This window comes from Coenobita brevimanus, chromosome 57 (assembly GCF_032717465.1).
Source record: "Coenobita brevimanus isolate Jiangsu-jjx chromosome 57, ASM3271746v2, whole genome shotgun sequence".
Lineage (NCBI taxonomy): Eukaryota > Metazoa > Arthropoda > Malacostraca > Decapoda > Coenobitidae > Coenobita > Coenobita brevimanus.
The window spans coordinates 12,218,108-12,233,953 of record NC_137010.1 but is presented as its reverse complement, the minus strand read 5'-3'; the positions used below and the strand labels follow the sequence as shown (position 1 = coordinate 12,233,953).

General features: G+C 41.5%; 1 protein-coding gene across 1 annotated transcript in view; it reads left to right on the top strand.

The window, feature by feature from the left end:
• LOC145401890 (calcium-activated chloride channel regulator 1-like) overlaps nucleotides 1-15,846 on the top strand; it is a 106,410-nt gene that overhangs the window by 82,559 nt on the left and 8,005 nt on the right. The window contains exons 5-7 of the mRNA XM_080273998.1: nucleotides 639-747; nucleotides 3,645-3,647; nucleotides 5,703-6,810. Of these exons, the coding sequence (XP_080130124.1) occupies nucleotides 639-747; nucleotides 3,645-3,647; nucleotides 5,703-6,810 (1,220 nt within the window). The remainder of the gene's footprint in view (nucleotides 1-638; nucleotides 748-3,644; nucleotides 3,648-5,702; nucleotides 6,811-15,846) is intronic.

Genomic DNA, 15,846 nt, shown 5'->3' with positions numbered 1-15,846 from the left:
AACAGAACAGGTAATCATTTAGTAGTAATTACAGTATCTTTAAAAATCTACTTGGTGTAATAACTATTAAAAGCTGAAATAGTCTCATCATCATCACCATCTGATCTTGTTTGGCTCATGAAGAACGTAGAGGCCCGGGGCTAGGCAAGTTGGTCCTGATATTTAAGATGAGAGTAACCATCCTCACTCATCCTTGAGTGGCATTACATGAGCAATAAACCCCAGCCATTCCTTGGATATAAACCTACACAGGCTCAGTCCGATTGGAGCGCCTTATTTACCTATTAAACCACCAAGCATCATAATTTGGTTACTAGGTTACCACCTAGTAAATAGTTTCCTGGTGTACAGGAAACAATTTGGCATGTCACTCAGTGTAGTCACCCATAGACATACTGAAGAGGAAAGAATGAAGGAACGACAGTAGAGGAAGGAAAGAAAGAAGGAAGGAAGAGAGGAAAGGGCAGTCACCCGAGAGCAGCATTATATTGAGTGAGTGGATGGTGAGTGCCCTCACCTACTACCATGAAATAGTTTCATGTTTCCATTTTTCTCATGTTAAACTGCTGTTGCAAGATTCCTAATCCTAGGCTGTTACTGTGTTTCAGCATTCATACTCTGTATTTCAAATACTTCAGGAATGTGGAAGGAGGACTGAGAGAGAGTGAAGTGTCATTCATTTACGTCAGAGCTAGACCTCCTCGGATTGTTCTTCTTGTTGAGGATACAAACATCATGAATGTGCAAGTAAGTTCTTTTGTTTCAGAATATAGTAATGTGTGTTTTCAGAAAGTTGGGAAATAGCTTTACAATGACAAGCACAGTGCCTTAATTTTGAAAACACCGCATCGTTGGTGGATAAGGTCTTGGTGTGCTTTTTAGCCTCCCAGCCCAGCTTTGACCATCCCTGCTTAAAGCAGTGACCACCAGCAGTTATGATAATTGGGAGTTTCTTAAGTCATTCATCAGCCTGGATGAAGGTCATAAGTGGAGTATACTACTGGGTTCAATTCTGGGCTTTGTATTGTTCCTAATTTATTTTGACAGTACTTATGAGTGTTTGTACTGGGAGTACCCATTAAACGAAACCCCAATATACGAAAATTCGAAGTAACGATAGTGAAAAATGTAGGACAAATTCCCCTATACAAAATGCATATGCTTCGATGGTACGAAAAGTGCTATGAGAAAATGATTCAAATTTGGCATGCAACCGACTGCAGCGCCACTGTCATGTATGGTGAGGCAAGCAACTACCTCCACTTTGTCCCAGTCTGTTCCCACTCCCCAGCTGTGTAGCGCATGCCTTCTGTACCAGAATCTTTTGCATCTCTCACATCTTGCATCATGCCACCTAAGCGTCCTGCACCTTCATCATCATCTGTGGAGTCTGTCAAGAAACGCTACACCGAACCCTGACACTGGAGCGCAAGCTCAAAATTATCAAGAGGCACAAGGAAGGCCAGGGCGTGAGTGAGATCAGGCCTCACTTGTATATACTGTACTATACAGTACCGTTTTCTGTTTTTTACTCAGTAATTTGATAAATAAACAACTTCTTAAAGTTCATTTAGCCTTTATTAACATTTCTACTGTAGATTTAAGAGCTTACAACCAGCCTATTACAGTACAGAGTAGTTAGTGGACAGTTTTTGGGGGGCTTCTGGAACGCATCTCCTCATTTTTTTAAGTTTCTTATGGGGAAAAATGCTTCAATATACAAAAAATTTATATACGAAAGATTTTAAAGGTACCTAACCCTTTCGTTTATCAGGGACTCCCTCTTTACAGTATTGCAAGATCTCCAAATTTGCTGATGGTACATCATCATCACCATCATCATCATCATCATCATCATCATCATCATCATCATCATCATCATCATCTAATCAGAGTTGGTAATAGGGTTGACACACACAAAATAGGTTGATGATTTAAAGAGATCTAAATAAATTATTTAACTGGGTTCAAACACAGCAAATGGATTTTAACCTTGATAGGGCACTTTTGAATATAGGATGTAAAAATGTAAAAATTAGGTACACCATGAATAATATGTTACCAAAGAATGTGAACCAAGAAAAAATTAGAAATAATAAAAACAAATTACTTGAAATTAAGTCCACAATGCACAAAAGCAGTAAAAATAAACTAGTCAGATAAATTGCAAGACTTTGAATTCAAATCAAATATCATTTTCACCCTATACAATTCCTTAGTACAGTACTGCCCTGTTTAGAGTACAGTCTTCAATTTTGGTCTCCTTGTGACAAGAAGGAAATAAGAGTGCAGCAAAGAGCTACAAAAATTATACCCACATTAAAGAACAAACCATATTAGGAACATTTAGAAGGGTTAAAGCTGTGTTAATGTATTGAAGCAAAGATTACAAGGGGATCTGATTCAAGTACGCAAAATATTTAAGGGACATGACAATATGAAAGTTGACAAGTACTTCACCTTTGACCAGTCAAATTATACTAGAGGTAATGGTTATAAAATCATCAGCAAACATTTCCAGTCTAATGAAGCCAAGTGTTTTTTTCTTCGATAGAGTTGTCAACAAATGGTACATACTGCCTAGAAATGTGGTAAACTATAATACACTAATAATATTTAAAAGTTTATTGGATAAGTATCAGTCCTCTAATCCTCAGTCAAATGCATTAATGGCTGAATAATTAAGCTGACTGACTGATTTTTCCTCTTGCAGAGTGTGGAAAATACAACAGCAGTGTTTCACATAATGTTAATCTTCCTTTACATAATTATTAAGGTAGTGTAGGATTTTTTTTTTTTTTTCCCCAGTATCCTATGATATTTCCACGGCAGTTTTTCAGTGTTGTATGGTGGTCCTTCCTACTTTTTCATTCTGGTTTTGGCTGGAGGGTTTGGTGGGCAGGGGAGCCTTTTTTTTTTAAATGTAAGGAAGAAGGAATCGGAGGCAAGAAACCTGCAAGATTGATCCCTCCAAGAAGAAATAAAAACAAAATAACAGAGAATCAAATTCTCATTCACTTCAAGATGCCTGGACACACTGCATTTGAAAGACTGGAGGTCATAGGCAGTAAGAAATGCAGATGAAGGAAGACAGTTGCAGAGTTGATCTGTTGCATACATGAAGGACTGGGAATAACAGTTAACTGTTGCATTGGAAAGTCATACAGAAAAGGGATGAGTTTTTTGTTAGATGGGTGCTACACGCCCACCATAGTGGTGGAGGAATGCAAGCAGACAGTTCAAAGGAGCAGTGACCATTGAAGTAGCAATAGAAAAAAGATGAAGATGCAACAGTGAAGTGAAGAGACAGAGGTTGAAGGGAGCCAGGAAGAGGAGGAGAGATAATGAGACAAAAAGCCTTTGACTCTACCTTATTGAGAAGAGCTGTATGTGGGCAGCCTTCCCACACATAAGAGTTGTACTCTATGCAAGGACAAATAAGGCCCCTGTATAAAGTCAACAACTGTGCAGGAGTAAAGAAGGCACGGAGTTGGCTTAGCACACCTAATCCCCTGGAAGTAGACTTTGCAAGATGTAATATGAGGCGTCTGGAGGTAGAGGGATGACGTTGCAGAACATTGGATTATCTGTCCTCACTTGCCGGGGTAAATGTGACCCATTTTCTATGATTTAGTGTGTAAAAGCAGGTGAAACTCACCCTTATCACATGCAGTCTGAGGGTCTGAAGTCCCGGGGTCATCTGAGTAGAAGCTGGCTATCAGGTTGTGCTTCTGGAAGGTAGAGGGGCGATATTTTGATCTGGCCACTAGACAATAGGACACCGCAACTGAAACTCCCATGTTTACACTCTGCTGCTCAGCCAATCAGCACCCATGTAGCATCGCCTGTAGTCAATCTTTCCACCACTTTCACGTGTGATGGAAGGAGTACTGATGTTGTGCTGTATTTTGCCTTATTATACGATTTATACACATCAACATGTCTTCTAGTGACACTGAAAGTGAAGTGCAGTTACCAAGGATAACTAGGAATGGGCAGAGGAGCCCTGAGAACTGGAAACAAGCTGTAGCTAAGAAGAAAAGAAAGCAGTGATGAACCTTACTTTAGTCGCCATAGGAAGCAACAGGTTCGTGCAAGATGCGTTGGTTCTCCCTGCCAGTGTCGTGATAAATGTTTCACTTGTATTGATGGTGGTAATGTGCAGGAAATTTTTGATAATTTCTGGGCATTAGGTGACCATTATGCTCAGACAGCATACATTTTTGCATAATAAATAATTTTAAAAATTCATTAAAAATTGTTTTTTTAGCATTGATGGAAATAGTTCATACCATAGTTTTGGTATACACTGATGTTTAGAAAAACTACCAAACTTTGATTTTTCCTTTATTTGTGTGCCATTATAAAATGGAGGATAGAATTTTATGCAACAAAAAATCGTTTATATCAACAAAACTTTATTATTTTTATATTTTATTTGAAATCTACAAGGAAAGGTGAGTACATTGAGTATAAACATGTACACAATACCACAGAAAAAAAAATGCAGAACCTTTTGATAACCTTTGAATTGAAATTACTCGAAATTATGGTTTGGTGATGTCGCCCCTCTACCACCGGACGCCTCATGTGATCTTTCCAAGATAAATCCTAAGAGAATGAAACCCCAAGTTTGTTCAAAGATGATGAGGGATTGAGTTGGATATTGTAAAAAATTAAAGGATTCTCCTGCAGAAGATTTTGGCAGGTTGAAAGATGTAAGAACTGAGTTTTTGATGCATTAAAAACAAAATCACTTTCACCTCAGTCAGAGATATGAGTCAAATCAGACATTAGGTGCACCATAGCCTCATCCCTTTTTTGCTGCAGGGGTGAAGTCGGAGGGGGTGTGAGGCAGAGCACTTGCCCCTCCCCCACCCCGTGAGGATGTGCTTTCCTTTGTACTCCTTTATGTGTCCCTCCAGGTGTTATCGTTTGCACTCTGTAACAGAACTTGTTATTTTATTGTGGCTATCAACCCATTGTCTCTTAACTGCAATCACTTTAGGATGGTTTGGCCATGTGGAGAGGATGGAGGGTGAAAGACTGACGAAGAGAGTGTATGTGAGTGAGGTAGAGGGGGGAAGAGGGAGGGGGAGGCCGAGGATGAGGTAGAGGGATGGGGTGGAGAGGTACTGTATATGAGAGAGGGGGGTGTGAGTTGGGAGCAAGGCAGTGAAATGGCGGGGGACAGGGCGACTTGGAGGCGATTTGTTTGTGGCCACCCCAAACGGGATTGAGGCGTCTGGCAATAGATAGATAGATAGACTTTAGGATGGATCTTCCAGAATCAGAACTTAAGCATCTGCCGCTGATGTTCTCTTAATACTTGATTTATACAATGTTGCTGTTGAAATGCAGATGAAGAGTCTTTGCATTGTTTCACATATTACTAAACTTGCCACAGATGTGAGTACCACTGATAGATATAGTGCAGTACTGTACCTCACTTGTAAGATCGCTTAGCTTAGCCATCAGAGCTTTAGTCAAAAATCAAATAAGCACTCACCTATCCTCACAGAAGTGAGCACTAGACATACCAGTACCTGTAATGGCAAACTGTTCCAAAATTACTCTATAAATAATACTGTAATGACAAACAGTAGAGTCTGGAATGTACAAGTACAGTATATTTGCATTGTAGTCAGCTGAGTGTTATTGTTGTATTGTACATATATCTGACATGCCTTACGGTTTTGCAGAAGCGATGGGACTTCATGAGGAAGGCTGTGAGGAAGGTTGTGACTTACGACATCCCTGATGGCTACAATGTTGGTCTGGTTGTGTTTGACTCTGTGTCTGGCACAAGGCACCCTCTAACCACTCTCACTGACACCAACCGTGAGAAGATTGGCTCATCCCTACCCCGCAACCCCTCCCAGGTGGGAGAGCACAGGCGTTGTGTAATATGTGGAGTGCGCCGTGCTTTGGCTTTGCTGCCAGCAGGCTGGCCAGGAGGCCATATTGTGATGGTGGCTGGAGGTAGTGGGTCTGTGCCAGACACTGAAGCAGCAGAGATAGCAAGATTGCTGGCCCAGGCTAGAGTTACTCTTCACACCATCATTTACCCCCTCACTGAGAAGTACCCCCAGCCCAATGGTGGCCTGGCTATGCTGGCCACACATACTGGTGGTCACTCCTTCATTGTGCCAGATGAGGGCATCGGAGCAGACTCCAAGCTGAGCATGTACTACAACCTGCTAGACTCCCTCTACCACACACTGGCAAGCCTGGCCCCCCGGGGTGCCTTGCCAGTCAAGGTTCATGCAGCCCAACATCCAGGAGGTCGTATGCCCATGTCAGAGGGAAGCTTTCTGGTTGACCCAGGATTGGGAGCTGACACTGTCTTCACCATCTTCTATTATGACATCAACCATGTAGGCAATGTCATCCACCTTGTTAGCCCTCAGGACCAAGTCATTGACACCACTAATATGCAGACTGAGGATGCCAACATGAACATGATCATGGTGCGCCTCATGGCAGCTCAGGTCACCCCAGGCCTCTGGAAGTACAAGGTCACCAACAGGGCAGACTCACACCAAGCTCTGTTTGTCCAGGTGACATCTCGCCCCCGCGCCCGTCCCACCGCCCCCAGGGTCAATGTGCGTGCGTGGACCAGTCATGCCCATGGAGTGGTCAATGCCAGTGATATCTCTCGGCCTCTGGCACTGTACTGTGAGGTGTTGGCTGGTGTGGCAGGAGTTGAGGGAGCCACAGTCAGTGCCACCATCTCACGCCATGGCTACACCACCAACGGCACACACCACCCACCCACCACCATACAGCTCCTTGATAATGGACTAACAGGTCAGCTCAAATTTAGATATTTGCTAGCATATTATGAAATATTTTTACATCATTACTGATTATATCCATATATATATACCGGTATATATATATATATATATATATATATATATATATATATATATACAGATGGAGGGATGGAGTGGAGAGGTATATGAGAGAGGGGGGTGTGAGTTGGGAGCAGGGCAGTGAAATGGCGGGGGACAGGGCGACTTGGAGGCGATTTGTTTGTATATATATATATATATATATACTGTATATATATATATATATATATATATATATATATATATATATATATATATATATATATATATATACTGTATATATATATATATATATATATATATATATATATATATATACAGTATATATATCCATCCATCCATCATCCAATCCTGTGTTGCCCCATGAGAAGCGTAGGAGCCCGGGGCTAGGCAAGTTGGTCCTGACATTTAAGATGAGAATGAAGATATATACATATATATATAATATTCATTCATTCATCATCCAATCATACATTGCCCCATGAGGAGTGTAGGAGCCCAGGGTTAGGCAATTTGGTCCTGACATTTAAGTTGAGAGTGACCAACCTCACTCATCCCTGAGTGGCATTACGTGGGCAATAAACCCCAACCACCCCATGGATATGAACCTTCACTGGCTCAATCCGATTGCAGCACCGTAATTACCCACTAAACATACATTTATGTATATATGTAAATATATATATATATATTTATATATATATATATATATATATATATATATATATATATATATATATATATATATTTTTTATATATTCCTCACCATGCCTTAGGGTGGGAAAGGAGGTCCAGATGACGATGATGGTGATTCTTACTGATGTTGATATTTTAGACTAATATTGTGTGTTTAGGTTGATTTATAAACTGTTTTTAGACTTAGATTAATGAATTTTAGCCATAGGTGGGGTGAACATTGTCATTTTGGGATACAGTTTACTAAGCTTGATCTTTTCCAGACTGCAGAATATTCTGACCCATTTTTGTGTAAGCAAACTCCTCCTTTTAACACCTTTATTCATTACAGAAGCTACACTTGCATTAAAGGGCATTGTAAGGAGGATTAACTTTTGAAATACAGCGTAAAAATACAAATGGTTGGTGAACTAGTTGATGGAACGAATGCTAGCAAGTGTTTAAACAGGTGCCCATGCTGCGACCTAGCGTGATCTGAGACTAAACAAATGACGATCGCTTTCCGCCCGATACTGAAAATGACTTTAGAATTACTTTCAACATATTTTTGGAGCTTATTATTTTTTAATTTTGTCTGGATTAACAGAAATCCGGAATAAAGGGGTCCGGACCAAAGAGGTTCTACTGTATATGTATATATATATATATATATATATATATATATATATATATATATAAACAAACAACCTACATGTAGGATGTAGGTGGTAGATTATTAACCCATGGGGATGAAGTAAGGACCAGATGGAAAGAATATTTTGAAAGCCTGATGAACTGGAATAGAGAGAGCAGAACGGCTGTAAACACAACTGGTTTTGGGGGTGTACATAGATGGAATGCAGTGCCAGGAGACGTGACACTAGCGCAGGTGAAGAGTGCAGTGAAGCGGCTGAAAAATGGGAAAGCAGCTGGGGTTGATGAAGTGTATGCAGAGATGCTTAAGTGTAGTGGAAAGAGTGGAATTAAGTGCTTGTTGGAGATATGTAAGAAGGCATGGATGAGTGAAACTGTGCTTGCAGAGTGGAAAAATGCTGTGATTGTACCCCTGTACAAAAATAAAGGTGAGGGAAATGATTGCAAGAAATATTGTGGCATAAGTTTATTGAGTGTGGAAGGGAAGGTATATGGAAGAATTAATACAGAGAAAGTAAGAGAGATATATCATCAGTCCTAGTGACTGATGAACAAGTGGCTTTAGGAGTGGCAGAGGATGTGTGGATCAAATATTTGCAGTGAGACATAGCAGAGAAGGCTTGTGAGAAGGACCATAAGGTATTTATGGCATTCATGGATCTGGAAAAAGCATACAACAAAGTGGACGGAGAAGGATTGTGGAAAGTTTTGCGCATGTACGGTGTAGATGGTAAGCTGCTAGGTGCCGTCAAGAGTTTTTATGATGGTAGTGAAGCATGTGTAAGGGTTAATGGGCATCTAAGTGAATGGATCACGATCGGTGTGGGCGTGCGACAAGGTTGTGTGATATCTCCATCGTTGTTCAATATATATATATATATATATATATATGGATGGAATGATGAGAGAAGTAAAAATGAGTAATGGAGAGAGGGATGGCATTGGCAATGAATGGTGATGGATGGAATATCTCAAATTTGTTTAGTTTTTTTTTTTTTTTTTTTTTTTTTTTTTTTTTTTTTAATGTGTCCGACTCTGGGCATAGGCTTCACAGCCTGCTATCAAGGCCCAGCAGTCCTCCTACATATGCTAATGATGCAGTACTGCTTTCAAGTACAGGACAAGAACTTGGTAGGCTAGTGCAGAGTTTTGCTGAGGTCTGTGAGCATCATACCTTGAGAGTAAATGTAGAAAAGAGTAAAGTGATGGTTAGTGAGAGGGAAGGTGACTCCGAGTGCGATGTTGTAGTGAATGGAGAGAAACTGGAACTGGTGAGAGAGTTCAAATACCTGGGTACAGTGACTGAAAAGAGAGGAAAATGTGCAAAAGACGTTGAAAGTAGGGTGACACAAGGAAGAAAAGTAGCTGGTGCAATGAATGCCTTGATAAGAAACAGAAACTTGAGTGTTGCAGCTGCATGAGGCTTACATGAAGAAGTGTTAGTGCCAACTGTAACATATGGATGTGAGACTGTGGTGTGGCATGACAATGAAAAGTCAAGAGTAAGAGCAGTGGAGATGGGATTGCTGAAGAATATATGTGGAGTACAGAGGGTGGATAGGATACGAAATAAAGTGATTCATGAAAGACGTGGAGTGAGGAAGTTGGTGGACAGCAGAATCGAAGAGAGTGTATTGAGAGAATAGATAACAATAGAGTACTGAAAAAGGTATATCTGAATGAATTTGAAGGAGGGAGGAGGTGAGGTAGGCCAAGGAGAATTGGAGAGATATGGTGGATGTGTGTGTGTGGAAGAGAGGTTTGGAAGTTGGTGAGGCTAAGGAACTGACAAGAGATCGAGCTGACTGGATGAATGTTGTGAGGAGAAGTGCATGATCAGGGATCTGGCACCACTTTTTAAAGTGGCAGTGTCTGGATGGACTCAATCGGCTACATTTATGTGAAGCTACAGAACGTAATGAATGTTTTTGGCATATCCATAGAGCCAGGATTCCAGGGGCTTGATTGATGAGTGAATGGAAGTGTGGCCCATTAGATTGGGCAGATTTGAGCTGTCTGGACATTGCTTCTCCTCACCCTGCCCTAGGGTGGGAAAGGAGGTCTGGATGATGATGATGATGATGATGATATATATATATATATATATATATATATATACATAGCCTATATATATATATATACATAACCTATATATATATATATATATATATATACATAGCCTATATATATATATATACATAACCTATATATATATATATATATATATATATATGGAAAATGTTTAGCAGTGTATAGGGTACTTACAACACGTCTGTGGTTGTTCGTTACGAAGGTTAAACCGCCTCCTCTAAGGCTCTGGCAGTGGTGAAAATGCTCTTGAAGCACATAGGCCTACAGTAATCCTGTGTTGTGCTGCACTTAATCCTTTGCACTATGAGTTATAATTGTTTAACACTGCACATACTATTCTTGATTGCGCCACGCCAGTTTCAACCACCAGTTTACACTCTGTACTTAATCTTTGCACTCTGAATTCTAATATCATAACCCTGCATGACACTGTAAATTCCCATGTGGTCTAGTGGCAAGGTATTGCAGTTTATTCACTGTTTATTAACAAAAACGAGCACATGCGGCATCCATTGAATGAGCGTCTAGTTGGAATGGTAGTTAGGTGGTAATTGGGGAAGCCGGAAGGGATGGGGGAAGCAAGCAGAAAGGGTAAACGCAGCTGGTCGGTGCTGCATGCCAATTTCAAAGTACGGTTGAAAAAAATGTAGGATATTTTTTTTTTTGGCGGGGGGGGGGGTTACAAAGGCCTGGGCCCAAAATGTTCTGTAAGTGGGGAGTCCGGATAGTGGGCGTCCAGATAGTACAGGGAGTCGGTGGCTGAATCGTTAGAGAGGCGGCTTGCAGTCCTAATGGACCCAGGATTGAATCCCGGCTGGGGCAGGGAACAGTTTAAGGATTTGAATTTTCTAAAATGCAGACTTTCCTGATCTACCAGATGACCCGCCAACATGTCGTAAAAGTACCCGTGCTAATACCAGTACACCAGTCCTGTATGAGACAGACCTAGCATGTATTCAATATGGACGGTAGGTGTTAGCGCCGAAGTGGTGACATGTGGAGGTGTAGGAGGACTACTGGGCCTTGGGATAGGCCACTGCCCCCAAGAAATAGGCCCTGAGCCTTTGCCCAGAGTTGGACACGTAAAAAAATATATATATATATACTATATATATATATATGTATATATATATATATATATATATATACTGTATATATATATATATATACACAGGTATATCTCGATAGACAATACCCCCAGATGCGATACTCCAGCTTAATGATGGGGATAGAAATACCACCATACCCTGCCTAATGATGGCCAAACTTCTGTTTAATGATGGATTTTGATTTTTTAAAAATCGATTTTGATTATATTTTAGACTAAAATTGTGTTTTTAGGTTGATTTATAAACTGTTTTTAGACTTAGATTAATGTGTTTTAGCCATAGGTGAGATGAACATTGTCATTTTGGGGTGCAGTTTACTAAGTTTTATTTTTTTCAGCATTATATTTGACGATTTTCAGATGTTATTTGTTGGTTTTAGTGAGTTATTTACAGGTGTTAGGTTAGCTTCCCTTACAGCTGTTAGGCCATTTAGATTGGCTTTAAACTTGTTTTTGGACTAATTTTGGTGGGTTTTGACTTGGCTGGCAGGGGGGGAAAACCCAAAGCTGAAAAATGATTCCCATTACTTTACACATTAAAAGTACCCTGAGAAACGATACCCCGCCTGATGATGGAGTTTTATCTAACCAATTACATCATCAAACCGACGTATACCTGTATATGGAAGCGCGGACCATTGGATTGGGCAAATTTGGGCTGTCTGGACATTGCTACTCCTCACCCTGCCCTAAGGTAGGAGAGGAGGGCCAGATGACATATATATATATATATATATATATATATATATATCATCAGAGAGGTGAAAAGATTAGTAAGACAGAGTAAGAAGAGAGTGGATGAGGAATTTGGAAGGAATTTGAGTGTGAAGTGGAGGGACTGTAAGAAAATGTTCTGGAAAGAGGTGAAGAGAGTAAGACAGGGTGGCAGTGAAGTTAGTAGGGGAGTGTAAGATAAAAATGGTAGATTACTAGTGGAGAAGGAAGATAAAGTGAGCAGATGGAGAGAACACTTTGAGGAATTGTTGAACATAGAGAATGGAAGTAATGCAAGTATAAGTGGCTGGGGAATGGCTGGGAGAAGGGGGAAGGTGAGAAGACAGGAAGAAATCAGTAGGATAGAAGTTGTGAAAGCAATGAAGAAAGTCAAATAGGAGAAGCCCCAGGAATTGATGGAGTGTGTGGTGAAATGCTGAAGCATGGGGGAGAGATAGTAGTAGAATGGATGTGGAAGATGTGCAGATTGGAAGTCAGGTATAATTATTCCTTTGTACAAAGGAAAAGGGGAAAAAGGATTGTGTGGTAATCATAGGGGGGCATTTGTCTTCTCAATGTAGTAGGAAAAGTGTATGGTAGGATACTTATTGACAGAGTTAGGGAAATAACAGAGGAATTAGTTGGAGAAGAACAAGGAGGCTTTAGGAAGGGAAGAGGTTGTGTAGATCAGATATTCATTCTTAGATCTTTAGTGAAAAGTTTCTAGAGAAGGGAAAGAAGTTGTATGCGGCCTTCATGGATTTGGAGAAAGCATATGACAGGGTGGATAGACAAGGATTGTGGAAGGTATTAAGAATATATGGAGTAGATGGGAAGTTGTTGAATGCTGTGAAGAGTATGTATGATGGTGCTAAGGCTGCAGTGCATGTGGATGGTGAACTAAGTGAATTTTTCTCTTTGAAGGTTGGGTTGAAACAGGGATGTGTCATGTCTCCATGGTTGTTCAATCTGTATATGGATGGGGTAAAAAAAGAGGTACAAGGATGGGCAGTGGATGTTGGAGTGGCCCTGGTGAGAGAGGGTAGTGTTTGGAAACTCCCTGTACTGTTGTTTGCAGATGATAATGTGTTGTTAAGTGAAGATGAAGGGGAGCTGCAAGACTTGGTGGATGAGTTTGGGAGAGTGTGTAAGAAACAGAATCTAAAGGTGGATGTAGGGAAGAGTAAAGTGATGGTCTTTGAGAGAGGTGAAGTCAGTGAATGTACAGTGAGGTTGGATGGTGAGGAAATGGAAAATGTCAGTACGTTTAAGTACTTGGGTAGTGTGATGAGTAAGGATGGAAGTTTGGAGAGTGAAGTGCTTGAAAGGTTACAACAAGGAAGAAAGGTTGCTGGTTCCTTGAAAGCAGTGATAAGAGACAGGGAAGTGAGCATGGAAGTGAAAAAGTTACTACATGACAGTATTGTGATACCAACTCTAACGTATGGAAGTGAAGCTTGGACGTTGTTGGAAGGACACAAGTCAAGAATGAGAGCAGTGGAAATGAGTTATTTAAGAGGAACCTGTGGAGTCACATGGAGAGACAGGCTGACAAATGAGGATATAAAGGAGCATTGTGGTGTGGATGTGGACGTGATAGGAAGCATTAGTGGGAACACACTGAGGTGGTTTAGTCATGTGGAGAGGATGGAAGGTGAGAGACTGATGAGGAGAGTATGTGAGTGAGGTGGAGAGGGGAGAGGGTGGGGGAGGCCAAGGATGAGATGGAGGGATGGAGTGGAGAGGTATATGAGAGAGGGGGGTGTGAGTTGGGAGCAGGGCAGTGAAATGGCCGGGGACAGGGCGATGTGGAGGAGATTTGTTTGTGGCCACCCCGTGCGGGATTGAGGCGTCTGGCAATAGGTAGATAGATAGATAGATTTATTTATTTATATACACACACAAGGTGCTACCCAAAAGTTCCAGTAATTTGAATATTACAGGAAAATAAGTTACCTTACCTCCTAGTTCTCACTGTTGCCTTCGAAGTAGTCCCCTTGGGCATGTATACAGTGGTCCCAGCGTTTTTTCCACTAGTCCGTGCATCCCTGGAAGGCTTCAGGCATGATGGTCTTGAGCACTTCCTGCGATTCTGTCTGAATCTCCTCAATTGAGTTAAATCGACGCTCTTTCAGTCGTAATTTCAGCTTGGGAAACAGGAAAAAGTCGCAGGGGGCAAGGTCAGGCGAATAGGGTGGGTGGGAAATGACTACCGTGTTAGTGGAAGCCAGGAACTGCTGGACAACAATTGATGTGTAGACAGGGGCACTGTCATGATGCAGGACCCAGTCCTTGTTCTTCCACTGTTCTGAACATTTGTGATGGATATTCTCCCTCAGACACTGCAAAACTTCACAGTAAAACTTTCTGCTGACAGATTGACACTGCTGCAAATTTGATGTGCTTTTTTCGGCCTCGGTGAATTGGGAGACTTCCACTGCGATGACTGCTGCTTTGTCTCTGAGTCATAACCATAAACCCATGATTCATCACCAGTTATGACCTTGGAGATGAAGGTGGGATCATCTCTGACCTGATTCTTGAGCTCCATGCAAACTGCAACACAATGAGCCTTCTGCTTATCACTCAGCAGTCTTGGCACAAATTTTGCAGCAATGCATCTCATCCCCAACACGTCCGACAAAATGCGTTGCATGCTTTGTACAACAGTTCATCGATATCACAAACATCATGGATAGTGAAGCAACCAGTGAGTTTCTGCAGCCGTCTTGTTAATGTTGAAGCAGAACTTGATGTAGGTTCTTTGTACCGTGAGGTCTGCCATTGGAAAACCGCCAAACCACCTACACACCACGTTACAATAGTAAACGTAGCGCAACATCATGTCCACTCACAGACACGGCCGGGGCCACACTGACGCACAAGGGGTGCTGCTGACTTCTCCTAGTGGCAAAAGGCAAAACTGCAAACAGTTGGCTCCCTCTGTTCAAATTCCTGGAACTTTTGGGTAGCACTTCGTATATAATAAAGGCCTGGAGGGACTAGATTTATGATGGAAGAGTTGAAGGGTTGAGAAGTAGGATGGGACTGGAGTGTATTGGGTGTTGTGATGAGGAGAGGTAGATTGAGATGGTTTGGGCTTGCAGGGAAGATGGGGGGATGATAATTGGTTGCAGAAAGTGAGAAGTGTTAATGTTAGAGGTAAAGTTGCAAGAGGCAGACCAGAAAAATCTGGGACGAGGTCATTAGGTGTGAGCTCAGGGTTGAGAAACTGAATAGGGAAGCTGCCAGAAATCGAGCAGCACTGTTTATGAAATCGTTTAGTTTTTAAAGGCTCCAACATGCTTGCATGCATCGGCTTTGGTCACCTAATGGCGGCTTTCCGTGCTGCTCGATCTTTGGCAGCTTCCCTGTTCATTTTAAACTTGTGTATTACAGTTGCTAAAGTAAAACCTTTGATGGCCAAGATTAGAGTTAATTAGAAATACAGTAATCACTCTAATATCCGGACGCCCAATAACCGAACATCCCCACTACCCGGACATAATCGTCCTGGGATCCAATATTCCCAAAATGGTCCGAAACCCCCCCCCCCAAAAAAAAAAAAAAAAACTTTTTTCCCATCTGTAATTTGAACCTACCGCGTGCTCGCGGGAGAGCATTGTTGTGGCGCGTCATTCCTCTGACGTCCGATAGAGCGCCACTGCATCCTCCCCACTTTCCGCCTGTCTCTCGCTGCGAGTGCACGCTCGTCGAAATGGCTGCCCACGTGATCGCTTTTGTGGT